A 27,903-nucleotide genomic window follows, 5' to 3' on the forward strand; every position below is an offset into this window, starting at 1 on the left:
AAAATATATTGTTTAGTCATTTTTATCAATAATTTTGATCAGTTCATGTAAACCGACCAGCAGCCTAATGGCCACCTAGAAAATCTACCTTCATGATAAACCAGGGACACATACTCATAGATCCAGACACCTGGTAATCTTCTTATATTTGTCATCAATAATAATAATAATAATCTTTATTTATGTAGCACCATCAAATTCTGAAGCACTTTATTACCCGTGGCCTCCTTCCTTCTAAAATCAACTTTTAAAATTATTCTAATGTGCCTAAATGGCTGGGGGGCATTACCAGGGCCCCTCCATTCTGTAGCTTCAGAGGTAGTTTCACTGAGCACTTCCCCCTTAGCACTGCAGATGGAGGGGAGAAGGGGGGTGGAGGTTGTGACATGCTCCAGCACAGTGCAACAGCCTGTGAAGCCAGAGCACGGAGATGCACTGGTAACACCCCAACAGAACCCCTCTGGCTGATTAGCAAACATTTAAAAGTTGATTGTAGAAGTAAGGAGGCTATGGATAAAAAATATAAGAAGATTACCACAGTCTCGGTGCCTGGATCTTTATCCACAGAGTATGAGCAGACAATCTGATTGTTCTTGGACCCTCCATGATCACGAGAACTGACCACAGTGAACACAAGCAAAGGGGTCTCGTTCTTACTAGTCCATTTGTGAAGCATGGTTGACCTGAAGCCTCCATTGAATTATGCGGATGCCTCTGAAAATTGCTTAGCACTGTGCTCGCTATCTCTGATACTCCTATAGACAGTGAACGGTAGTACCCAAGATAACTGAGTGCTTGGTTGGGTATTTTCCAACCATGGCCACAGTAGTGAATGGAGCACATGCTCGACCTGAAACTTCATTCAGTCAGTGAGAACGGGACCCCCCTTTTCACAAACGGTAGGGATCTGTTTTCACGATCTTGGGGACCCCCCTCTGTTGATAGAGGATAACAATCAAACTTGATACAACACCTTGAAGGGTTAATTGTCCTCATCATTGTCCACACACTTGGGGAGATTGATCAGAAGTATCTGAAGTAATGTTGTTCTTGGTGGTACAGCTCAATGTTAAACTGATTTTGGATACATTTAGATACATCCTGACTATATCTGGGGGTTTAGCAGGATCTCTTCCATGTCTCTGCCTCCTGTACCTTGTTATGCAGAATATATATGAGTCTATCAGCCGCACGTTCCGGTATGTGACCTCTCTATAACTCCCCTGAGTGATGTATTTGGTGAGCGCTGAGAGGAAGTCCGATGATGTCAAATAAATGAGCAGATATTTACTTAGTAACTAAGCCAACATAGATACTTTTATCCTCTCCATGGAAAAATTTGGGTAATCTGATCGCAGAATGACTCCCCACTAAGTCTCTGCTCTTAGAGCGCAGCCGAAATTAAATGTGACCTTTCAATTTCAGGACCATAATTGAAGAAGGATTAGGGGATAGTATGTGTAACCAAAATGTAAATCTTACCAGTGTTAATGCGTTTTATTGCCTGCACATGATGTGGATGATCTTACTCACTGTAGTAAGATACCTGCGGCACATTTACTGTGTGCCATAAGTGTCGCGCCATGTGGCTACAAGGGGTTTGTCACTTGTCTCTTCTCCATTTATCAATAAGTTGATCACAAACTAGTTCCCTGTACATCCCCTACAATTGGATACCTGGGTATTGCAGGTACCTATAATACTCCAATAATACTCCATAATCAGAGATGCTGTTTACTCTCTAATCTTGCGCCAAGAAAACAGGATCATGATCAGGAGACAATCCTGTTAAATATTTGATTTCTAAATTAACATTTCTACTAAAGGCACTTTCAGCAAATAATGGATATAGTTTGTAATGAAAAGTTCTACAATTTCCCGATATACTTTCTCTATCAATTCCTCGTTCAATAGGAGGCTTCATCGTTATATCCCTGGTCATGTGATGTCATACAGGTGCACAGCTCGTTATATTGCTGGTCATGTGATATCACACAGGTGCACGACTTGTTATAACCCCGGTCATGTGATGTCACACAGGTGCACGGCTCGATATATCCCTGGTCATGTGATGTCACACAGGTGCACGGCTCGATATATCCCTGGTCATGTGATGTCACACAGGTGCACGACTCGTTATAAGCCCGGTCATGTGATGTCACACAGGTGCACGGCTCGATATATCCCTGGTCATGTGATGTCACACAGGTGCACAGCTCCCTTGCATTTTACTATTAGATTATTTGTTCTACGCAGCTCCGTTCTCAGTGTAGTGGTCAGACCAGGTAATGTCGTATTAATAGAGTCTACGCTGCAGTGAGTCAGCTCAGCCACTACACAGAGAACGGCGCTGTCTGCTTTTGATTTATTCTTTGTTTAGTAGTGATCTGTGGGGGATCAGTGTATCTCCCCTTAATCCCCCGTCACTGGGGAAATAACCTACCCCTTCTCCATATGGATCATTTTTCTTCTGTTTTGTTGGTTCTATAACTCAAAGCAAATAAGTGTGAAATTTGGTGGATACATTTAAGTGTTGCAGTCTTTGTCTAATTCTATAAGCTGTGTAATACATTATATATTCATCTTATATATTTGCTCCGTACACAGCCCATAATGGTTGGAGTATATCCTGGGTGGACAGCGTACCACAACACCTCTCATCCCTTAGCCACGGGCCGGCGTCTTTCTCTCACATTTTCTTACCTTTATCCCACCAGAAATCCGTTCCAGTGGAAAGTTCTTGTAGACCGAAACGTTATGTTGTGATTGTGGATTGTAATTCAATGTTTCAATAAAGAACATTCTTTATCTACATTCTGGGGTGGCGAGTTATACATTTATTGGAGTTTGGAAAGGATTAGTACCCTACTCGTGCACCACCCTCTTCTAATTCCACATGTTAGGCAGCATTCACACACACCTATGGGAGATGTATATACGGCAGACGTATATCCGTCCTCCACAGCCGGCAATCTGCGCATGGCGCCCTACGGGAGCTGTACGGTGCCGCACAAGTTTGGCACCGTACCGTTCCATACCCCGTGAAAAGATAGGACATGTCCTATCTTTTCTCGGAATACGGCACCTTGCACAATGTTCCTCCTCCCCCAGCGCCGACATGTGCCCGCGGTGCTACGGTACGGCGGACACACGTCAATGTGAGTGTAGCCTTAGAGTGACATGTATTACAATAGAACCATAATGGTTGTAGCACTCCGTTTATTCATCTGATGGGCCTGAGATACTGCAGCCCATCCCATCTGAATCAGGGCTGGGGAGTCGGTAAGCCAAACTTCCAACTCCGACTTCTCAATTTCCCTAACTTCAACTTTGACTTGAGCTCCACCAAAATGGTCACCGACTCAGACTCCACGACTCAATAGTCCTGTTTTTGTGGTCACTGTAGCAGTGCTGAGATGAATGCAGCCATTTCTTCCATGTGCCTTATTACTTCACTACTGAGCATGTACATAAAGCGCAGCACACATTCTTCTCAACTAAAAACCTAGGAAAGGGGTGCACAGCCTATGCCAACAGGCCACATGCAGGCTGTCAAGCCATGAGTTGCGGTCCGCACCCTGCTGACAGAGCCCAATCACTTATGGTAGCCTTCACTAGTGCAGGAGGCCGGGTACCAGTGACTGCAGCTGAGAAGTTCTCTCGGCTCCTCTATCCTCTTCTGGTTACTGAGGTGGAGCTGTAAGGTTGAGCAGTATGACAATAATGCCCTTGGACTAATAAATCTTGCTCACCCCTGTCCTAAATCCTTAGATCATTTATAGAGCAGACATTTTTTTCAACATTTATTATGTTACTGGAGTCCGAGTTGGTCTATTTTATCAGGACCCCAACTCCAATTGTCTCTGACTCCACAGCCCTGATCCTTCATATGCTCTCTCTTTACACACATTTGGCTCTGTATTTTTGCTCTCTTTGGATTTATGTATCCAGGCGTAGGATGATATCATTGCTCTGCTAACATCTGGTGTCTTTGCACATCCCATGTGATTGTTTATATGTAATTTACTCTTCTCCTCGCCCTTGCTGTGTGTGACAAGCTGTGAGGAGTACAAAATGAAGTTATTTTCCACCTAATATTAAACCTACTTACGGTAATGGCTATTTTTTACCTTTGTTTGCATATTAGCAGATTGATTGAATCTTTGATGTCTCGCCAATGAGTGGGAAGAAACCTGAGCACTTGTGGGACCCTACCCCTCAGTTATCATAAGATTATTATTATTCTTGTATAACTGGTCATAAGGATTTGGTCACACAGCGGACACCCAGTAGATGAGTTGCTTTGATGATTAGATTAGGGAATCCCATTTTAATATCACGTTAGTAGAGGATTATTTCAGGCTGATTTTATAAGTAGATGATACATATACAGGCAGTCCCCGGGTTACGTACAAGATAGGGTCTGTAGGTTTGCTCTTAAGTTGAATTTGTATGTAAGTCAGAACTGTATATTTTATCATTGTAACCCCAGCCAGATTTTTGGTCTCTGTGACAATTGGATTTTAAAAATATTGGATTGTCATAAGAATCAGGATTAATAATAAAACTTTATTTCAGACACCTTTGGTAACTATTATGGCTGTTTTATGTAGCCCAGGCTAAAGTACAGTAAGTACCAGAGGTCCGTTTGTAACTAGGGGTCGTCTGTAAGTCGAGTGTTCTTAAGTAGGGGACCGCCTGTAAATACATTTTAAGAATTGTTATTACCTGTTGCAGGTGCCAGTAGTATAAGTCAGCGCAGTTTTTGGTAGCCTGTACTCCATGCTTGTAGAAGTAATTACCGCTTGGCTAATCTCGAAAGAACCATGGAAGTCAAATTAAAATGTGGTAGGACACATATCTGACATTTAGGGGAAACTTTATCTTCATCATAAACTTGTAGAGACTGAATTTGTAGAGACTGTTACAAATTTTCAATGATGCCTGAGGAAGGCTTGAGTTCCAAACCGAAACGCGTCACTTATATGCTAGTAAAGTGAATCAGATAACCCACGCATACTTTAGGTCGCCGCGTTCCATATCTTGGGTGCCGGACACCTCCATCTCTCGTCTTGGGATTTGGTGTGTTCAGTCTCTTCTCCTCCACGTCCCTGGTACATGGATAGGATTGTGAAGGAGGACACTGTCTGCCATCTGTAATCAAGGCCCAAACATTTGGGGCACATGGAGGGTCCTCATAATTGCCTCATAACGGTTTTACAGTCAATCTGCTTTAGGTGTTGTGCTTTTTGTCCCCCACTATCCTTTCTTGGCCAACATATGCGGTTAAGCCCCTCTACTGAGCCATCTGGCTAATTCCTCATCCGGATACACTCACGTCTACACAGAAGTAGAAATCCAGTTTTGTTTCCTTTTTAGAAGTATTTCATGACCATAATCTCACATATTGCACTGTAAGGTTGGTTTTATTTGTTTTGTGACTTTAGGCCGGGGGACTCCATACACATCTTACATTAAAGAAAAAATAATCTCACAGCAAACAATTCACATTGTGCACGCTTCCTGTGTTTCTCCTAATGTTAAAATTGGACACAGTTGGTGCCAGAGGTTCGTGAATGTAGGTCACATTAGGTGTCAGATTTTTCCTAACAACATCCAGCTCTCCCCTGTTCAGCTGTTTGTAGCTTTCGGCTGTGAACTAATGACCCTACATAGACTTCCCTTGTATTGTTACTCTATATATACTGTGGTTTCTTTTCTAGTGAGATTTTGCTGTCCAGTCACATATTATACAGTCATTTACTTTATTATATTAAAATTGATTTTATATAAATATTAAACAAAATAAATGTAGGTTTAACACCCCCACAATCAGTGATCCATCCTTAGGACAGATTGCCCATTGCTATTACCCCGAAAAACCCTTACATTTTTTGTAATAATTAATACTTAAAGGAGTTTTCCCACAAAATAAGTTAGGCCATATTCACAGGATAGGGCTTAACTTTGCTTATCGGTGGGGATCTCAGTGAAGAGAACCCCAACAGATGACGAGAACAGAAGTCAGATGTACCGCCATTGGACCCCTCGCTGCTCCCCTAGATGAGCAGAGCAGATGGATGCACATGGATGGTCTGCCCCGTTCAACTCTATGGACTACTGCACGCGGCAATCTGTGTCAGCTGAATAGAGATTAACAGGGCAGCACGGCCATGTGCAATCTTGGGAGCGATGAGGGGTCTGACAGGGGTACAGGAGACCCCTGTTCTTGTGATTTGAGGGGGTATCATCACTGAGACTCCCACCGATCAGCAAGTTAGGTCCTATCCCGTGAATAGGGCCTAACTTGTTTTGTGGGAAAACCTTTGAACCTATTTAAAGGGATTCCACCACCTCCTCCAATCATTATAATCTGCTGGCAGCATATTATAGAGAAATGCATAGTGTTCTCCAACATACTTTTATTAATTCTGTGATGTCCATGTTCAGTCCATATTGTATCTACATACGTTTTTTTCACATCCGTACATCTGGGCCAACTGGGCCATCCATTTTTTTTACTTTGCAGTTGGTTGCCTAGCAACATTTGAGAAAAACGGACCGCACACAGATCCATTGACTTCTATGGAGGCCCATGGGCCGCGTGTGATTAAAAAAAAAGCCCATGCTGCAATTAATTTCTCACTGTCTGCAGGTCCATGAGAAAAAAACGGATGTGTGAACAGATCCATAAGAGTCAACGGGTCAGTATGCCATCCACAGAATAAACAGATAGCATACAGACCTCAAAACTGCCCGGATTTCACCCTAGACTCCAATGATTTTGCAGCATTGAACCCACAAAAATGTTGCCCCCTTTGTCCCTAGTTATAGGCATTGTTTTTGGTGACATTGTTTAGGTTTGTCTTGTAATAGATTCCACAAGTTGCACCTGTGTCCAAACGTTCCTAGTACTTTTTACTACATTTTATTTTTATTTTTTTTGCAGAGAAAAAGGACAAAATTTATTGCTTGTGACTTCCTAACCCAGTGGTTATACAAGTAAGTGGCTGTCCTCTTTTATAAAACACCATTGATACCTGATTACTGGTACGGGGGTAGACTGGACACTATCTAACCCCAAGGGCAATTGGTTGTGGTCCCTCTCACTGCCCGTGATACATGTTTTTATTTTTTATATTTTGTATAAAATATGTAGGGTAGGCAATTTAGGTGCCCCAGTTCTGTAGGCCCTTAGAGAACTGGCCAGTGGCCAACTGCTCAGACCATCAGCCGATATTACCGTCTTCCACCATTATTTCCAGTAAGTCGTCCTGGTTTATTACTATATATGTGTTTTTATCTTTCAGTCAGAACCCAGTAAGGAAAGAAGAGCAGCAGAAGGACTTTTTTGAGATTCCATTTGTTCAAGACTGGTTAAAAGATCAGTAAGTACTAGATAAAAAAAGACTAGGACTGCCAATGGCATCACTTATAGATTGTGACAAAGGTTTTCCAATAGATAATCTGTGTTACTCTATTTTTTGTAAGCATGACCATGCTGTGTACTAGAATCCAGACAGACAGGCCAAAAGTGAAGTGAATTCTTAAGTCTATGGGTCCAGACTGTTGATCCTCGTACATATCCTCATAACTAACCAAATGAAGAGAGAAGCACACAACTGTTAAAAACTGTCACTTTTTATGGCTTGTATTGAAATTTTCAGCTTTTATACATAAGAATAGTTGGGTGAACTGGTGTTTAAACTCTCCTTTATTGATTTTTTTCATTTTTTCATTACTCCAACAATAATAAATAGTTTTTTATCTGAAATGTACTGTCCCTGGCCAATCACAGCCATGGCTAGTTGCTTGGGGTGTTAGATTGCCAGATTGACTGTTCAGGTCACACGGCCGCACACGATCCAATCTGCTTATCTCTACTTTTTAGGACATTTTTAAATAGTAACTAAACCTCTAATGCAAATTTTATCAATTGCAGAAATGAATAGTGCAGGTTTTAATGTAATATACAGGCAGTCCCCTACTTAAGAACACCCGACTTACATACGACCCCTAGTTACAAACGGACCTCTGGATGTTGGTAATTACTGTACTTTTGCCTTAGGCTACAATAATCAGCTATAACAGTTATCACAGGTGTCTGCAATGAAGCTTTATTGTTAATCCTGGTTCTTATGACAATCCAACATGTTTAAAATCCAATTGTCACAAAGACCCAAAAAAATTTGGCTTGGGCTACAATTGTAAAATATACCGTTCCGACTTACCCGGGGACTGCCTGTACTTCATTATGTCAAACAGCTTCTATGTGACTTGTCTCTGCTCCTTCTTTCTCCTGTAGTGAGCAATGTATCTGAAGTCCTGTACACTGCATAGAGATAAGGGAAGAAAGCAAAAGATTAAAGGGATCCTGTCATCAGAAATTGACCCAATCAACCATTACCAGTATGCTGTGAAGCAGATTAACACCTTCAGATCATGTTTCTTTCATGGCTCAGTGTAGTGGCATCATCCAGAAAATCAACTTTAAAGTTTTAAATTGGTTATATAAAGTCATGGAGGTGGAGAGCTCAGCATTGAAGTCAAGTTCTCCTCGCCTCAGAATGAAGGAGATCTGGTTAGTGATGTTTCTGGATGAAAGACCAAACATTACAGTAAAGAGGGGCAGTTTGGTGGCTTAGTGGTTAGCACTACAGCCTTGCAGCGCTGAGGACCTGGGTTCAAGTTCCAGGGTCAACATCTGCAAAGAGTTTGTATGTTCTCTCTGTGTTTGCGTGGGTTTCCTCCCACACTCCAAAACATACTGGTAGGCTGATTGGATTGTGAGCCCCATTGGGGACAGGGACTGATTTGGCAAGTTCTGTGCAGCGCTGCGTAATCTGTGTGCGCTATATAAATAAAGGAATTCAGTGTTAGGCTCTCCACCTCCTTGACTTTATACAACCAAATTACATATTACTTCAAAGTTGATTTTCTGGACGATGCCACTGTGCTGGGCCATGAAATGGACACGATCTAGAAGATGTGCAGCTGCTTGATGGCATACTGGTAGTGGTTTGTTAGGTCAACTTCTGCTGACAGGTTCCCTTTAAGTCTTTTCCTACTTATATTCCCTCGATTATTCAGCTCTCTGGGAGGATTATTCTCTCCAGGAACTTTCTGTAAAGATAGAAGTCATTAGAAGTATTATTAGGTTCCTTATCTCTCAGCTGTCAGTGGAGTAAGTTGTGATTGTTGCCAATTTGACATATAAGTCTAGACTTTTTAGCTTCCAGTTGCCTTTTGCTATAACGTACAGCTCATAGAGGAAAACAAACTATGATTGTAATGCAGGACCACACAACATATAAACTCCATGGGAATAGTACAAGTGACTGCTGAAAAATTAAAGCTTTATGTTCTCTTCCAAATCTGCTTCTCCCACTGTGATAGACGAAGACACCCATTAGCAGATGCTATTGTAACAGAAACACAATCTTTATAATGAACATATATCCTCGGTGGTTTTACTATCCAAGTGGAGCACTCTCCATGCAAGCATTAGACCTTTCCCAGTGGATGTCTATGAGCGGACCCCCTAGGACCCAGCATTTTCATCATTTTCTAGAGGATATCACTCAGTTTTGACTATGAGGAGGATCCTGCCAGTAAATACATTACGGCAGCACATTAAATAACTTTGTATTTCACTTAATGCATCTGCTTAGCAAGAACATGCATCCTCTTGGCAGCAGGACAGCACAAGGCAATGCAAACACGTAAATCGCACTATGTTATATAGGGTGCGAATAGATAGTGCGGCTGTGATGCAGCAACAATAATGGAATTGTGAAGTTAATTCATAGTGAAATCATTATTTAGTGACAGTTTCATGTACTGTTACCATAAAAACTGCCACCAAATAATCATTTTGTTATAAATTATCACAATTCCTTATCCCGTCTGCATCATGTCCACACCATGGCCGCATTGTCTATTCACACCCTTAGGCCTCATTCACACGGCTGTTGGGGGATGTATATATGGCCAACGTATATACGTCAGATATATGTCCCCCTTGGCCACAATGGCTGCACGGCACCGCATGGAGCGGTATGGTGCAGCACACGTGCGGCACCATACCGTTCTGTAGCCGAGAGGAAGATAGGATATGTCCTATCTTTCCCGGAATTCGGCGCCATGCCCGATGTTTCTCTATGGAGAGGGGCGGGGGAGAGCGGCGCTCATCCCTTTTCTTCTCTCCCCGGTGCCGCCTTGTGCCCACCATGCCACGGTACGGCGGGCACACGTGTGTGTGAATTTAGCCTTAGTGTCAATGTGTGTGAGGGATTAGAAGTCACAGAGGAGATCCATGCCCATGCAATAGGCTGCAGTTATTCTGCATTAGTAGAGTTGACTTCTGCAGAACCTCTTTTTGGAGGGATGGCATGTATGTGTTGAGCTAACAGCCAGTGTATGCCCTTCCTACGGTACCAGTCAGAGTTTTCTCATCATATAGGGCAGGCCACGATGGCGACATGACCTTGGTGTAAATATTTATCTATATATACACTGTATGAAACAGCAAATTAGGGTCTAATGAAATCTTTATAACATGCAATAAAGAGCAAATATACAGTAAGTACTGCATTTCATAATAAATACAGTTACAAAAGGACATCAGTTGAACCTATTAAATTATATTGTGTTGATCCAGAGGAAGGCAAAAAACATTGCATGTTTGATGCCAATTGGCCCAAAGCAAGAAAACATTTCTTTCCAACCCCAAATATGGCGGCCAGAATAACTCCCTGGATCAACAGAAACTACTAACCAAAAGTTTTATTATTACACAATGTCATATTATTGCTCTCTAGAAAGGCATCCAAGCCCCTCGTGAACATGTTCAAATTATCAGCCATTACAAAATCTTGGCCCAAATATATTAAACTGGTTCTGAGAGTGATCTGTGTAACATTGCACTTAAAAGAAGGTAGAATCTGCTTGCACATGTATTTATAAAGTGTCTGCGCCAGTTTTGTGTCGCGGATTCAATGGGTCCAACAAGACAGAAAAAATGTGCACCAGAAGGGGCTGTTACTGCTTAGTTGGAGATTGCAAAACATGCTATGTATTAAAGGTGCACCAAAAAAAACCTGTTGCACACTTCCAGAGCAGTGCATTTAATAATTTGGCGCACGCTGCTCATTCATGAGGAAAACTGCATTTAGTACAGTTTGCCTTACTTAAAGAGGTATTTTCATCTGGGCATTTATATTCAATTTAATTAAGCTGCCATATATAAACATTTCTTCAATTAGATGTTATTAAAAAAAATGTTCCTGTGTGAAGATAATTTCTCATAAATGTAGTCATGTTGTCCCTTAGAAACAAGACTGTGTCCCTGGATACGGCCACCTCTGCTGGAGGGATTGCACAAGGAAGCAAAAAGTTTCTGAATATTAAATGTCTGAGGAGTTACTCCAGGTCCCACAGCCGTCCTGTAGTAATGATTGCTGTATCCATGTGGTCAGACAAGGCACAATAGTGCATGTCTGGCCACCGCTGCAAAATGTGAGGTGGTCGTACCAGAGGAAGCCATCTCGTTTCTAAGGGACAACATGACTACATTTATGAGAAATTATCATCATACAGGAACATTTTTTTCTAATAACATCCAATTGAAGAAATGTTTACATATGGCAAATGAATTAAATTAAATGTGAATGCCCAGATGGCAATACCCCTAGGTGAAGAGGATGCCCCCTGTCTATGGTGATGGTAGAACCTCCTCTCCTCTAGGTGTAGAGGATGCCCCCTGTCTATGGTGATGGTAGAACCTCCTCTCCTCTAGGTGAAGAGGATGCCCCCTGTCTATGGTGATGGTTGAACCTCCTCTCCTCTAGGTGTAGAGGATGCCCCCTGTCTATGGTGATGGTAGAACCACCTCTCCTCTAGGTGTAGAGGATGCCCCCTGTCTATGGTGATGGTTGAACCCCCTCTCCTCTAGGTGTAGAGGATGCCCCCTGTCTATGGTGATGGTAGAACCTCCTCTCCTCTAGGTGTAGAGGATGCTCCCTGTCTATGGTGATGGTAGAACCACCTCTCCCCTAGGTGTAGAGGGTGCCCCCTGTCTATGGTGATGGTAGATCCGCCTCTCCTCTAGGTGTAAAGAATGTCCCCTGTCTATGGTGATAGTAGAACCACCTCTCCCCTAGGTGTAGAGGGTGCCCCCTGTCTATGGTGATGGTAGATCCGCCTCTCCTCTAGGTGTAGAGAATGTCCCCTGTCTATGGTGATAGTAGAACCACCTCTCCTCTAGGTGTAGAGGATGCCCCCTGTTTATGGTGATGGTAGAACCTCCTCTTCTCTAGGTGTAGAGGATGCCCCCTGTCTATGGTGATGGTTGAACCTCCTATCCTCTAGGTGTAGAGGATGCCCACTGTCTATGGTGATGGTGGAACCACCTCTTGTCTAGATGTAGAGGATGCCCCCTGTCTATGGTGATGGTTGAACCTCCTCTTCTCTAGTTGTAGAGGATGCCCCCTGTCTCTGGTGATGGTAGAACCTCCTCTCCTCTAGGTGTCGAAGATGTACCCTGTCTATGGTGATGGTAGAGCCGCCTCTCCTCTAGGTGTAGAGGATGCCCCTGTCTATGGTGATGGTAGAACCTCCTCTCCTCTAGGTGTAGAGGATGCCCCCTGTCTATGGTGATGGTAGAACCTCCTCTCCTCTAGGTGAAGAGGATGCCCCCTGTCTATGGTGATGGTTGAACCTCCTCTCCTCTAGGTGTAGAGGATGCCCCCTGTCTATGGTGATGGTAGAACCACCTCTCCTCTAGGTGTAGAGGATGCCCCCTGTCTATGGTGATGGTTGAACCCCCTCTCCTCTAGGTGTAGAGGATGCCCCCTGTCTATGGTGATGGTAGAACCTCCTCTCCTCTAGGTGTAGAGGATGCTCCCTGTCTATGGTGATGATAGAACCACCTCTCCCCTAGGTGTAGAGGGTGCCCCCTGTCTATGGTGATGGTAGATCCGCCTCTCCTCTAGGTGTAGAGAATGTCCCCTGTCTATGGTGATAGTAGAACCACCTCTCCCCTAGGTGTAGAGGGTGCCCCCTGTCTATGGTGATGGTAGATCCGCCTCTCCTCTAGGTGTAGAGAATGTCCCCTGTCTATGGTGATAGTAGAACCACCTCTCCTCTAGGTGTAGAGGATGCCCCCTGTTTATGGTGATGGTAGAACCTCCTCTCCTCTAGGTGTAGAGGATACCCCTGTCTATGGTGATGGTTGAACCTCCTCTCCTCTAGGTGTAGAGGATGCCCACTGTCTATGGTGATGGTGGAACCACCTCTTGTCTAGATGTAGAGGATGCCCCCTGTCTATGGTGATGGCTGAACCTCCTCTTCTCTAGTTGTAGAGGATGCCCCCTGTCTCTGGTGATGGTAGAACCTCCTCTCCTCTAGGTGTCGAAGATGTACCCTGTCTATGGTGATGGTAGAGCCGCCTCTCCTCTAGGTGTAGAGGATGCCCCCTGTCTATGGTGATGGTAGAACCTCCTCTCCCCTAGGTGTAGAGGGTGCCCCCTGTCTATGGTGATGGTAGATCCGCCTCTCCTCTAGGTGTAGAGAATGTCCCCTGTCTATGGTGATAGTAGAACCACCTCTCCCCTAGGTGTAGAGGGTGCCCCCTGTCTATGGTGATGGTAGATCCGCCTCTCCTCTAGGTGTAGAGAATGTCCCCTGTCTATGGTGATAGTAGAACCTCCTCTCCTCTAGGTGTAGAGGATACCCCTGTCTATGGTGATGGTTGAACCTCCTCTCCTCTAGGTGTAGAGGATGCCCACTGTCTATGGTGAAGGTGAAACCACCTCTTGTCTAGATGTAGAGGATGCCCCCTGTCTATGGTGATGGTTGAACCTCCTCTTCTCTAGTTGTAGAGGATGCCCCCTGTCTCTGGTGATGGTAGAACCTCCTCTCCTCTAGGTGTCGAAGATGTACCCTGTCTATGGTGATGGTAGAGCCGCCTCTCCTCTAGGTGTAGTGGATGCCCCCTGTCTATGGTGATGGTAGAACCTCCTCTCCTCTAGGTGTAGAGGATGCCCCCTGTCTATGGTGATGGTAGAACCTCCTCTCCTCTAGGTGAAGAGGATGCCCCCTGTCTCTGGTGATGGTTGAACCTCCTCTCCTCTAGGTGTAGAGGATGCCCCCTGTCTATGGTGATGGTAGAACCACCTCTCCTCTAGGTGTAGAGGATGCCCCCTGTCTATGGTGATGGTTGAACCCCCTCTCCTCTAGGTGTAGAGGATGCCCCCTGTCTATGGTGATGGTAGAACCTCCTCTCCTCTAGGTGTAGAGGATGCTCCCTGTCTATGGTGATGGTAGAACCACCTCTCCCCTTGGTGTAGAGGGTGCCCCCTGTCTATGGTGATGGTAGATCCGCCTCTCCTCTAGGTGTAGAGAATGTCCCCTGTCTATGGTGATGGTAGAACCTCCTCTCCTCTAGGTGTAGAGGATGCCCGCTGTCTATGGTGATGGTAGAACCACCTCTCCTCTAGGTGTAGAGGATGCCTCCTGTCTATGGTGATGGTTGAACATCCTCTCCTCTAGGTGTAGAGGATGCCCCCTGTTTATGGTGATGGTAGAACCTCCTCTCCTCTAGGTGTAGAGGATACCCCTGTCTATGGTGATGGTTGAACCTCCTCTCCTCTAGGTGTAGAGGATGCCCACTGTCTATGGTGATGGTAGAACCACCTCTCCTCTAGGTGTAGAGGATGCCCCCTGTCTATGGTGATGGTTGAACCTCCTCTCCTCTAGGTGTAGAGGATGCCCCCTGTCTATGGCGATGGTAGAACCACCTCTCCTCTAGGTGTAGAGGATGCCCCCTGTCTATGGTGATGGTTGAACCTCCTCTCCTCTAGGTGTAGAGGATGCCACCAGTCTGTTGTGATGGTAGAACCTCCTCTCCTCTAGGTGTAGAGGATGACCCCTGTCTATGGTGATGGTAGAACTGCCTCTCCTCTAGGTGTAGAGGATGCCCCTGTCTATGGTGATGGTAGAACCACCTCTTGTCTAGGTGTAGAGGATGCCCCCTGTCTATGGTGATGGTTGAACCTCCTCTTCTCTAGTTGTAGAGGATGCCCTCTGTCTCTGGTGATGGTAGAACCTCCTCTCCTCTAGGTGTCGAAGATGTACCCTGTCTATGGTGATGGTAGAGCCGCCTCTCCTCTAGGTGTAGAGTATGCCCCCTGTCTATGGTGATGGTAGAACCTCCTCTCCTCTAGGTGTCGAAGATGTACCCTGTCTATGGTGATGGTAGAGCCGCCTCTCCTCTAGGTGTAGAGGATGCCCCCTGTCTATGGTGATGGTAGAACCGCCTCTCCTCTAGGTGTAGAGGATGCCCCCTGTCTATGGTGATGGTTGAACCTCTTCTCCTCTAGGTGTAGAGGATTCCCCTGTCTATGGTGATGGTTGAACCTCCTCTCCTTTAGGTGTAGAGGATACCCCTGTCTATGGTGATGGTTGAACCTCCTCTCCTCTAGGTGTAGAGGATGCCCGCTGTCTATAGTGATGGGAGAACCACCTATCCTCTAGGTGTAGAGGATGCCCCCTGTCTATGGTCATGGTAGAACCACCTCTCCTCTAGGTGTAGAGGATGCTCCCTGTCTATGGTGATGGCAGAACCGCCTCTCCTCTAGGTGTAGAGGATGCCCCCTGTCTATGGTCATGGTAGAACCACCTCTCCTCTAGTTGTAGAGGATGCCCTTTGTCTATGGTGATGGTAGAACCACCTCTCCTCTAGGTGTAGAGGATGCCCCCTGTCTATGGTGATGGTTGAACCTCCTCTTCTCTAGTTGTAGAGGATGTCCCCTGTCTATGGTGATGGTAGAGCCGCCTCTCCTCTAGGTGTAGAGTATGCCCCCTGTCTATGGTGATGGTTGAACCTCCTCTCCTCTAGGTGTAGAGGATGCCCCTGTCTATGGTGATGGTAGAACCTCCTCTCCTCTAGGTGTAGAGGATGCCCGCTGTCTATAGTGATGGTAGAACCACCTCTCCTCTAGGTGTAGAGGATGCCCCCTGCCTATGGTCATGGTAGAACCACCTCTCCTCTAGGTGTAGAGGATGCTCCCTGTCTATGGTGATGGTAGATCCTCCTCTCCTCTAGTTGTAGAGGATGCCCTCTGTCTATGGTGATGGTAGAACTTCCTCTCCTCTAGGTGTAGAGGATGCCCCCCGTCTATGGTGATGTTAGAACCTCCTCTCCTCTAGGTGTAGAGGATGCCCCCTGTCTATGCTGATGGTAGAGCCGCCTCTCCTATAGATGTAGAGGATGTCCCCTGTCTATGGTGATGGTAGAACTGCCTCTCCTCTAGGTGTAGAGCAGTGGTTCTCAACCTTTCTAATGCTGTGACCCCGCAATACAGTTGCTCATGTTGCGGTGACCCCAAACCATGCCATTTGCAGTAAAAACACTATAAAATTGCAGCTCTGATGGCTTTAGGTGACCCCCGGTTTTGGTTGTTTGACCCCCGCTGGGGTCCCGACCCACAGGTTGAAAACCACTGGTGTAGAGGATGCCCCCCGTCTATGGTGATGTTAGAACCGCCTCTCCTCTAGGTGTAGAGGATGCCCCCTGTCTATGGTATGGTAGAGCCGCCTCTCCTCTAGGTGTAGAGGATGTCCCCTGTCTATGGTGATGGTAGAACTGCTTCTCCTCTAGGTGTAGAGGATGCCCCCTGTCTATGGTGATGGTAGAACCTCCTCTTCTGTAGGTGTAGAGGATGCCCCCTGTCTATGGTGATGGTAGAACCTCCTCTTTTCTAGGTGTAGAGGATGCCCCCTGTCTATGCTGATGGTAGAGCCGCCTCTCCTCTAGATGTAGAGGATGTCCCCTGTCTATGGTGATGGTGGAACCGCCTCTCCTCTAGGTGTAGAGGATGTCCCCTGTCTATGGTGATGGTAGAACTTCCTCTCCTCTAGGTGAAGAGGATATCCCCTGTCTATGGTGATGGTAGAACTTCCTCTCCTCTAGGTGAAGAGGATGCCCCCTGTCTATGGTGGTTGTAGAGCCGTCTCTCCTCTAGGTGTAGAGGATGCCCCCCGTCTATGGTGATGTTAGAACCTCCTCTCCTCTAGGTGTAGAGGATGCCCCCTGTCTATGGTATGGTAGAGCCGCCTCTCCTCTAGGTGTAGAGGATGTCCCCTGTCTAAGGTGATAGTAGAACTTCCTCTCCTCTAGTTGTAGAGGATGTCCCCTGTCTATGGTGATGGTAGAACTTCCTTTCCTCTAGTTGTAGAGGATGCCCCCTGTCTATGGTGATGGTAGAACTTCCTCTCCTCTAGGTGTAGAGGATGCCCCCCGTCTATGGTGATGTTAGAACCTCCTCTCCTCTAGGTGTAGAGGATGCCCCCTGTCTATGGTATGGTAGAGCCGCCTCTCCTCTAGGTGTAGAGGATACCCCCTGTCTATGGTGATGGTAGAACTGCCTCTCCTCTAGGTGTAGAGGATGCCCCCTGTCTATGGTGATGGTAGAACCTCCTCTTCTGTAGGTGTAGAGGATGTCCCCTGTCTATGGTGATGGTAGAACCGCCTTTCCTCTAGGTGTAGAGGATGCCCCCTGTCTATGGTGATGGTAGAACCTCCTCTCCTCTAGGTGTAGAGGATGCCCCTGTCTATGGTGATGGTAGAACTGCCTCTCCTCTAGGTGTAGAGGATGCCCCTGTCTATGGTGATGGTAGAACCGCCTCTCCTCTAGGTGTAGAGGATGCCCCTGTCTATGGTGATGGTAGAACTTCCTCTCCTCTAGGTGTAGCGGATGCCCCCCGTCTATGCTGGTTGTAGAGCCGTCTCTCCTCTAGGTGTAGAGGATGCCCCCTGTCTATGGTGATGTTAGAACCTCCTCTCCTCTAGGTATAGAGGATGCTCCCTGTCTATGGTATGGTAGAGCCGCCTCTCCTCTAGGTGTAGAGGATGCCCCCTGTCTATGGTGATGGTAGAACTGCCTCTCCTCTAGGTGTAGAGGATACCCCCTGTCTATGGTGATGGTAGAACCTCCTCTTCTGTAGGTGTAGAGGATGCCCCCTGTCTATGGTGGTTGTAGAGCCGTCTCTCCTCTAGGTGTAGAGGATGCCCCCCGTCTATGGTGATGTTAGAACCTCCTCTAGGTGTAGAGGATGCCCCCTGTCTATGGTATGGTAGAGCCGCCTCTCCTCTAGGTGTAGAGGATGTCCCCTGTCTATGGTGATGGTAGAACTGCCTCTCCTCTAGGTGTAGAGGATGCCCCCTGTCTATGGTGATGGTAGAACCTCCTCTTCTGTAGGTGTAGAGGATGCCCCCTGTCTATGGTGATGGTAGAACCTCCTCTTTTCTAGGTGTAGAGGATGCCCCCTGTCTATGCTGATGGTAGAGCCGCCTCTCCTCTAGATGTAGAGGATGTCCCCTGTCTATGGTGATGGTGGAATCGCCTCTCCTCTAGGTGTAGAGGATGTCCCCTGTCTATGGTGATGGTAGAACTTCCTCTCCTCTAGGTGAAGAGGATGCCCCCTGTCTATGGTGGTTGTAGAGCCGTCTCTCCTCTAGGTGTAGAGGATGCCCCCCGTCTATGGTGATGTTAGAACCTCCTCTCCTCTAGGTGTAGAGGATGCCCCCTGTCTATGGTGATGGTGGAACCGCCTCTCCTCTAGGTGTAGAGGATGTCCCCTGTCTATGGTGATGGTAGAACTTCCTCTCCTCTAGGTGAAGAGGATGCCCCCTGTCTATGGTGGTTGTAGAGCCGTCTCTCCTCTAGGTGTAGAGGATGTCCCCTGTCTATGGTGATGGTAGAACTGCCTCTCTTCTAGGTGTAGAGGATGCCCCCTGTCTATGGTGATGGTAGAACCTCCTCTCCTCTAGGTGTAGAGGATGTCCCCTGTCTATGGTGATGGTAGAACTGCCTCTCCTCTAGGTGTAGAGGATGCCCCCTGTCTATGGTGATGGTAGAACTGCCTCTCCTCTAGGTGTAGAGGATGTCCCCTGTCTATGGTGATGGTAGAACCGCCTTTCCTCTAGGTGTAGAGGACGCCCCCTGTCTATGGTGATGGTAGCACCTCTTCTTCTCTAGGTGTAGAGGATGCCCCCTGTCTATGGTGATGGTAGAACCTCTTCTCCTCTAGGTGTAGAGGATGCTCCCTGTCTATGGTGATGGTAGAACCACCTCTTCTCTAGGTGTAGAGGATGCCCCCTGTCTATGGTGATGGTAGAACCGCCTTTCCTCTAGGTGTAGAGGATGCACCCAATTTCCTGCATGTGTCGCTTCCCTGCTCAGGTCCGTCAGAGTTCACCATCTTCCTTCCGGTGCATGTCATGGCTTGGCATGCAAGTGCATGGCTTGCAACAAAATTTTTAAGTTAAATCCCGCTCCCCACTTTGTGTCGCATGTAAGCCGGCGCGATTGCAACTAAATCTGAATCTGACACAAATACCTACTAAATACCTGTCCCAGCGGCGCAATCCCCGAAAACCCAATGGAAATCCGATCCGCGGACCCTTAGTAAATAAGCCCCATAATCTTTACCTGAATATAACCATCCCCCACCTTCTTTTTCTGGTATTATCTTCTCATACCCACACATTGTCAGACAACCCAAGAATCTGCTATGACCTGAACCTGTCGCTCCTGAGCCCTCACTCTGGTTTTGATTGACTGAGTGCGTACAATGGAGGCCGTGATAGAAAGGACAGTACGTCCCTGTGAGAGTGAAATTACGTCTCATTATCTCCAGTTATACTCCGGACTGGCACCCGCTTAAAGGCAACAAGAATATCCCCAATAATAAAGCAGATTTCCAATTAAATAGTTTCATCTCGTGTGACAGAAGACAATTTGTGATGGCATGAGTCTCTCCTTTGTACTGGAGGAGAGGTGTAGACAGGAGTACAGCGGGACCCGCACACAATGGGGAAGATTTACTTGAGGACTGGACAGGGAGATATAGTGTCTAATCTCTCATTAGGATTGAGTATTACATACCAAGTACACTTACCTGCAGGTTTGTGCCCCCTCTGCTAGGATCTGCTCCTCTTTTAGCTTCTTATACTCTTTTTTATACAAAAAAAGGCCAAAGGAACATTTGTAATCTAATCCTGTAGATCTGTGGAACCTTTGTTTGTTGTTACTAGAAGCAGGACTGGGAAATATGCATTTATATTTCAGGATTGTAGCTGGACTTGGAGCATCGGGGGGAGTCTCCTCAAACTGCTGTGTTCTTTAAATTCTGCAATCAGACTGCTGCCACTGCTGTTACTCGGAGCAGAAGGGAGGGGCTGTGCTCTGGTCAATGAAATGATCTTAGACACCAGAAGTCCAGCTACAATCCTCTAATATAAATGCATTTTTTCATAGTCCTTCTTCTACTAACTACACTCACAAAGTATGGTTACATAGATCTCCAGTTTTTTATATGTCTTCAATTTATGTTTCACTAAGTAGTCAAAAAATGACAGCTGAAGATCACCCCAAATGTAGGGCTGAGAATAAAGCTAGAATATATAGCACTGGTGATAATCAGAAGTGTGCACTCCAGTGACTTGGGATCCTTGCTGTATGTTATTGGTGTTGTATCTTCTGAAACCTGTACTTCTGACCGGTAATAGTGTCAGGCACCCACATATCTGATATCAATCACCTGTCCTAAGGGTAGCAGATCAATAAGAAATCCTGGAACACCCCTTTAAAATCAAAAGGATATAAGATAAATGCAAGAGATTTTCTCTGTGTTTTTGGAATCACATACAGTGTGAATGGACCCTTGGGTTTGTATTTGGTTATAATGGGTTATAGTTTACAGTATATGTATATGGTAATAGTGATACCTTTTAATTCTTTTCCTTTTTACAGTCCGAGACCACCCATTCCCCTGTCCCTTCTCCTGTCTGAAGAGGAGGCAGCACTACTCATCCAGTCATTCTGGAGAGGATACAAGGTAAATTTCAATCAGTATCAGATCGGTGGGGGTCTAAGCCATCAGAGGGTCCCATTCTTACAAATTAAAGGAACACTCCAGTCACAGCTGATGCATTGAAATATGCCTTGTGCAGGGCCTGAAGGGGGGAGCATGACTCCTCAATGAATTCACTTTGATCAGAGTGTTCCTTTTAACAGCAGGCATGTGTCCTCCCTCTCTATTCAATTCCTTGGGATCATCAGAAATTGGGATCGTAGAGGGTCCCAGTTCTCGACCCTCACTGATCAGATTATCGAACATGGAACGGCCTCTTCATAGGAAACCTAGCATCAAAATGAAGTGCAACACCCCTGCCAATACATAGGCAGGTTGGTAGTTGCGAATAGCGCCCTCTCGAGGTCAGGAGCTGTTAGGGGGAGTCGCAAACCCTCTATGAAGGTTCCAGTACCTGTACATTATGTAATAGCAGCTGTAGATTCTGCCTGGAAGGCAATAGTTAAATGGGTGGAAGATGTTATCCAATTATGTGGCTGTATTGTAAACTGGAGTGTGATTGGAGAGGTGCTACCACCTGACCAGGGGGAGTATATGGTCTTGGTCCAGTCTTAGTCTTAGCTGGTTTAATCCCAGAGAGAACAGAGTGTCAGTGCACAGCGCACCTTTAGTGCTGTCACAGATCCCAATCCCAGGAACTGAGTCAGGAGACTCTAATCCAGAGCTGCAGCTTCCACAGTTTGGACACAGCTCCATCTCCATTCTCCTAGCCTGCATCTACTATCAGGCTGGTGCATTATTCCTGCGGACCCCTCGCCACGACCACTCCAGTAACCAGAATCCAAATACGCAGTTTGACCGTTTAGGCCCGTTGCCTGCTACCTGTTCAATAAAGAACCATGAGTTGATTTGCACAACGTTGCCTCCGTCTGATCCTTGGATACGGCTGTCACCACCACGGGCCATCCATTACCCAGGGACTTATCTTACGGACACTCAGGGGTTGCCCCAGGCAGAACCAGTACACCAGTCTCTTCCTCCATATTTCTTGCACACACCACCTGCTGGAGACCTGCCAGGCTGTGTGACAGCCCTCCGGTCCCCATACCAAGCACCGTGACATCAGTGTGCCCTAGGCCGCAATCGCCAGCCACTACGGTATTCTGCCTCCAGGCCCCAAGAAAAGGCTAAGCCCCGGTGAGGGATGTTGCAGAAGCATGGATGAATCAGGAGCACTTACTCATAGATCCGGGCACCATGACCATAGTTATCTTCTTATATTTAGTATCTATGGCCTCCTTCTTCTTAAATCAACTTTGAAAAATATGCTTATGAGCCTTAGGGGCTACCGTAGCCCATCTGTTATCTGGCTTTACTGACTGTTACACTGCCTCCCCTCCCCCGCTTCCTTAGCACTTGTGCATAATTTTAAAAGTTGATTTTTGAAGAAAGGAAGCCATGGATAATAAATATAAGAAGATTACCACAGTCACAGTGCTTGGATCTATCAGTAAGTGCCCCCGGTTTCTCATGCTTGATTATAGATTTCCATTAATATATACTTAATATACATCCAGTGTTATCTATACCATTTGCTTAATACTTCATTACAGTCCATCACGTTACAGAACCCAGTTCCCCTTAATGCAGAGTAATCTCCATTATCCTGTATTCCCCAGGTGCAGCAGTTTAGACCTTCAGATTGAATAATGATCCTCATATTGATCAATGGGTTAATACATTGAACACTATAATACTAAGAGCCTTACTAAACATCTTAACTATATTGTAACTGGTTTCTATAGCTTGGAAAATTTACCTTCCGGAAAAATTTTTACTGTGTCTACAAAATTTGCTACTGTAATTTGTAGTAAATAAATTTTTGCAAGACGTAGCATCTCTAGACTTTAGAAAGCCGTCTAGTTGGTTGTCTAATCAAAGCAACCCATCAATATTATTAAGCCGACCTTGTAGTAAGCGGACTACACCGGCTCCTGGGATCCCCTTCATTACTATAGGCCATTCATTTTGCTGCCTAGTACCTTGTACTTATTGCTCCAACTAAGCTACTGTGCCATTAGAACAGGAACACTAAATATAAAAACCCCAAATAAAATGTAAAAATCCCAGTTCAGTCTCATACTACAATTATAACTAAAACTATATAAAATGTCCTATGAGCTCATCCTTATCCCTGCTTCTCCTTTTGTTTCTCTCTGTAAGGGCTCAATTTTTTTTTTAAAAAAAAGGGCTCATTCACACGATCATGGCTGATTTTAAAGATCGACCACAGTGCAAGGGACAGGAGTCCATGCATCATAGTGATATATGATACAAGGAGTCCCCGCTTTTTTTCTGTGGATCACGATAACAGTTTGGCGTTTGCTATTCTGGGGGTAAGCAGAGACTCCTTGCATTGTATATCAATGATGCATGGAGTCCTGGCGGCTGCACTTTGGTCTGTGAAATAGACCACAGCTGTCTGAATGAACCCTAAGGCTTGCAGATGCCAATATAGTCCTGCCAAGTAATATCTGTATCCACTACTCGTAGGAGATAACTAACTGATCATGCAGGAGGGGGAGGGGGTCCACTAGAATCTACTAATTACAATAATGGGGGCCTGTTCCCTCATCTGAATAGAGCATCAGGTCCAACGTGAATATTGCTGCTCCATTATTTCTTTGTACTGCAATATGCCCTTTCTGCTACTCCAATAGATAATAAATGCAGTTCATACTCAACCTGCCACCTCCATTCACAAGATCAGTTGGGATACTACCAGTTGGACACCCAATAAACAGAAGGTTCCACAAGATATCAGATAAGTATTATACGGGGTAAATCCATGCTAGGCTGGTTTTCAAAATGACTTTATCAGCATTCTGAATAATTTCAGAATACTTTATAAAAGTTGATTTCACAATACCTGGGGAGGAGCTGCAGCAGCCTGTGTGTCTGTGTCTGGTGATTTGTTGTTCGTGAATGAGTCGGCTCTATCAGCCGGCTCTTTTGCGTGAACGACGGGGCCGGCTCCCCTCAGTGAGACGATGACGCACTTAACCCCACCCCCAACCGCTTTATCACGCCCTCTTTAACCTGATACAATGGGGTTAAAAGTAGGGTGGGGGACTGGCTGGACTGCGGTGCCTAATATACATGTAACAGGGAACCATTCAGGAGCCAGAAGAGCCGGCTCTTCTTAGTGAGTGGAGCCTAATGAGCCAGCACACTAAGAAGAGCCATAATTCCCATCATTATCTGTGTCTCAGTCTACAAATACATAATTCCTCTACTCCACACCGCCCCCCTCCCTCCGCTTCCTGTTCAATGCACATGACAGGAAGTGAGCCCGGAAATCACCACAGGGAACCAGGTAATGTGAAATAAAGTTTTATAAAGTACTGTAATTATTCAGAATGCTGACAGGACAGCACAGGTTGTTATTCCTGGTGACAGGTTCACTCTAAGTGAGGTCCCTCATCCAATCAAGAATACATGAAGCTCTGCTCTCTTTCTAGGATTATGAAAAAAAATCCTAAGAATATCTGCACATGTTGTAGCAGTTATCCTGAAAATTAGCCTTAATTAGCACTACATGGCAAATCCATACCCAATGCATTACATGTGCAGGTACTAAAACTAACATCTTTTTGCAAAAATTGCCCTTAAAATCACCTTTAAGGAAAGTAACAAAACTTAGCTCCAGTCCCATAGAGCAATGATACACATGTTACATAACATCTTATAATGGGGCATATTATCAGCTCAGACTATACAGGGCTTATAGTGTATGTTAATAATTGCATAAAATCACATGTATATCACACAGCAGTGACATCACGCGTCCTGGGTCGCTGCGTTACAATGTCTGTATTGATAACGCGTGTGAAAATGTCGCCCCCTCCGAGCCCCGCACTTTACGCTCCCCATAGGTGACTGGGGTAAGGAATGAGCCTGGTTCTCCATGCAATTCCCAAGGTTTGATTGCGCTGACACTAATGCCCCCAGTAACAGTAATTATCTGTGACAACCCCACCGCAGGACTACACAGTCAGTCATTGTCACGTACACACTGACCCGGGCCTGGGGCTACCCGCCTAATGCTGCTCCTATATCTTCTAGACAGGGATCTATAAGGCAGTGCTGCGGATTAACTCCTGCCTTCCCGGCCACTAGAGACGACTCTTCCTGGCCGTACAATTATAAAGCTGCTAGAAATAACCATTCTGTCTTATTCTCTACTGGCAACTGGAGAAGGGCGAATGAGGGCTTGTTTCTTGTGGAAAGAGTTATTTTCTCCAATGGCTTCATTTTTAGGGAAAAAACAATAAAACGTAATGGGGCACATTTACTTACCTGTCCACGTCGCGATGCGTTGTCCGACGATCATGGACTCCGGTGCGATTCACTAAGATCGTGCGCCCGATACCCTGCATGTGTCTCTCCCCGCTCAGGTCCGACGGAGTTCACCTTCTTCTTCCTGGTGCATGTAAGTGCTTGGACTGGCGACACAATTTAAATGTTAAATCCCCCTACCCCGATTTATGTTGCTTGAAAGCGGGCGCCGATGTGCTAAAAATCTGAATGCCACGCAAAACGGAAATCATCAAAATAGCTGATGATAGTGCGGTCCGCGGACCCTTAGTAAATGAGCCCCACTAAGTTTAAAGCTATTTCACTCTTTTCTGCGGGGGGAGGGGGGGGCAGAATAAAGGGGCTATTATATTTGTTTTTTTGAGGAAAACATTTAGACCTTTCATTTCATGGTAAAAAAAAACACGTAATAAAATACTTCTGTAGATTAGGGCGAATAAATTTCTCCACTTTAAGCAAAAAAAAAAAGAAAAAACTTTAAGGAAAACCCATTAGGGGACATTTATTATACAATGATTAATGTCCCCCAATGAGTTTCCAGTAGCTGCGCTGGTGTAAATGGTATGCCGGGCCCTGCCTGTTGTAGAACTGCGTGGTTGGGTTTTGCTGTACGTTGTAGGGTCATTTCAATTGTGGGGGTTATGAACAATGGCAGGACCCGGTGATTGGCTGCTGCCAATGTAGGGGGTGTTTCCACAGTGATGTCACTGTCCTTATATGGCCAGTGACATCACTGGCGTCCACCCTCCTGCTGAGCGACATGGGAAGTGCTACCTCCGCTCCTCATAGGCTTCTATTGCCTCTGCTCAGCAGGAGGGAGCAGGATGGAAAGACGGAGCTTGCTTCTGTCTGTTTAAGGCTACATTCACACGACCGTATGATTTCTCCAGTCCTGTATTTACGGGCCGTATGAGCCCGTATATACGTGACGTTTTTCATCCGTATGCAGCACGTATTTAACCCGTATTTTATACGTGCCCATAGACTTGTAGGGCATACAGAACTGAAATACGGGAGAAAATAGGACATGCTCTATATTTTTATACGGACAGTATACGGTACGCTACACTCCAGTGTCAAAACCGGCAATATAAATGGTTGGACGTATTGTCCATTGAAATGAATGTGGCCGTATGTAACCCATAAAAAAACGGTACATATACGGCCGTTTTCATATGTCCGTGTGAATGTAGCCTAACCTGATAAGTTGTTAACTGAACAGACGGAGGCAACAACTATTCTTCCGTCTGCCTTTATATGTCAATGGGTATACTAAAAATTAAGTGTGAACCCAGCCTTACCAGCGATCGTTCAAGGGATGCAGAATATAGCAATTGCACCGTCGCGGGGCTAAACGACAGCCCACTGCACCTCTGGCCATGCTCCCTTTGCGCCAGTCCCAGTTGGGGGTTGAGGTGACATTAAGGGGAGAATCATCGCAATTCCTGGACGTTGAAAGGAGAGAACTGGAGTACAAACTCTGATAAATATCCCTTGTTTAGGTGCTGCCATGTTCTGTGAGCGATTACATTTTTATTCATTAATCAAAAGAGAATTATTAGGGCTTGTTTTTTGCAGGATGTGATTAGGTTTTAATTGGTACTAATTTGGAGTACATCTGACTTTTCGGTCATGGGCCGAGTAACCCAAAAGCAATTTAGCCTGGGTTATGGTGCTTACCTTTCTTTGTGTAATAGGACCTTTTTATCTCAGCATCAGCTTTTTAGTGCCATGAATGTTTTCTTCTTTGTCCCCATCATTACACAGCACCATTCCTCTAACCATACATCGGATCTTATTAATGCCGGATTAAAACAACTAATTTCTATGAGCCACTGGACCCAAATTATGAACAACCCTCGTGCTTTGTAGACTTTTCTATGTTTTATTTTCTCAGTAAACTCATTTCCAGCAGATTTGTAGTAGGGCTGGATCTCTGGAGAGGAAGATGATTTTATAACATGTGGAAGAGACTATTACACCCCATAGCAGATGTGTGGATGTGAACCTTCATCTGTCAGAGGTCGCTCTCTGTTACTTAATACGTTTTTTTGTCAAGTTTGTGTTTTTTGGATCTGAGCGTGGCCAAAAGAAACAAATCACTAACATCAATACATAAACATCTCAGTAGTGGTGGGAAGTTACTCTATATCTTTCTTTTCTTTCTTTCCTTCCTCTTCATTCTTTTCTCTGACTCCGTATACATCCAGATATTACAATTTTAACCCTTTGGTACCATACATGTACAGTGGATATGCACTAGGTATGCAGAAGGTCCTCCAAAGATAATTCAGCCCTGTCTACTCAGTCTCCCTCTTCCTACAGTTCTAAGTAGAGAAGTAAGTATCAAATTATGTCTGAAAGCAGCATCTCTTAAGTGGCTTGCAACCGCAGGAAGATTCTTTGAGTGCTGACTGGTGTGCTGGGCGATGGCCCGGGTGCCCACAGAAAGAGCTCAGAGTGCCGCCTCTGACACCCGTGCCATAGGTTCGCCACCACTGCCCTAGGGTATTCTAGTTAGTGACACCAGTTCGTGAATGCCAAGATGCCCCAATGCTTGGACAATGGCAGGGAACCTGTCACCAGGAGAGCCATTTTTAGCACTCCCCCAGTCCCCACAGAGCATAGTACATACACTGCCAAAGTGTT

The 27,903-nt window shown here is 45.5% G+C and overlaps 1 protein-coding gene across 3 annotated transcripts in view; it reads left to right on the forward strand.

The window, feature by feature from the left end:
• The window catches only part of IQCK (IQ motif containing K), an 80,145-nt gene that overhangs the window by 26,420 nt on the left and 25,822 nt on the right, over positions 1 to 27,903 (forward strand). For all 3 annotated transcript variants that reach the window (XR_011849343.1, XM_072120604.1, XM_072120605.1), the window contains exons 5-7: positions 6,950 to 7,002; positions 7,311 to 7,388; positions 20,817 to 20,901. Coding sequence is in view for 2 of the 3 variants with exons in the window: in XM_072120604.1 (XP_071976705.1) it covers positions 6,950 to 7,002; positions 7,311 to 7,388; positions 20,817 to 20,901 (216 nt within the window). In the remaining variant the exon portion in view is untranslated. The remainder of the gene's footprint in view (positions 1 to 6,949; positions 7,003 to 7,310; positions 7,389 to 20,816; positions 20,902 to 27,903) is intronic.

Source organism: Engystomops pustulosus, chromosome 8 (genome assembly GCF_040894005.1).
Source record: "Engystomops pustulosus chromosome 8, aEngPut4.maternal, whole genome shotgun sequence".
NCBI lineage: Eukaryota > Metazoa > Chordata > Amphibia > Anura > Leptodactylidae > Engystomops > Engystomops pustulosus.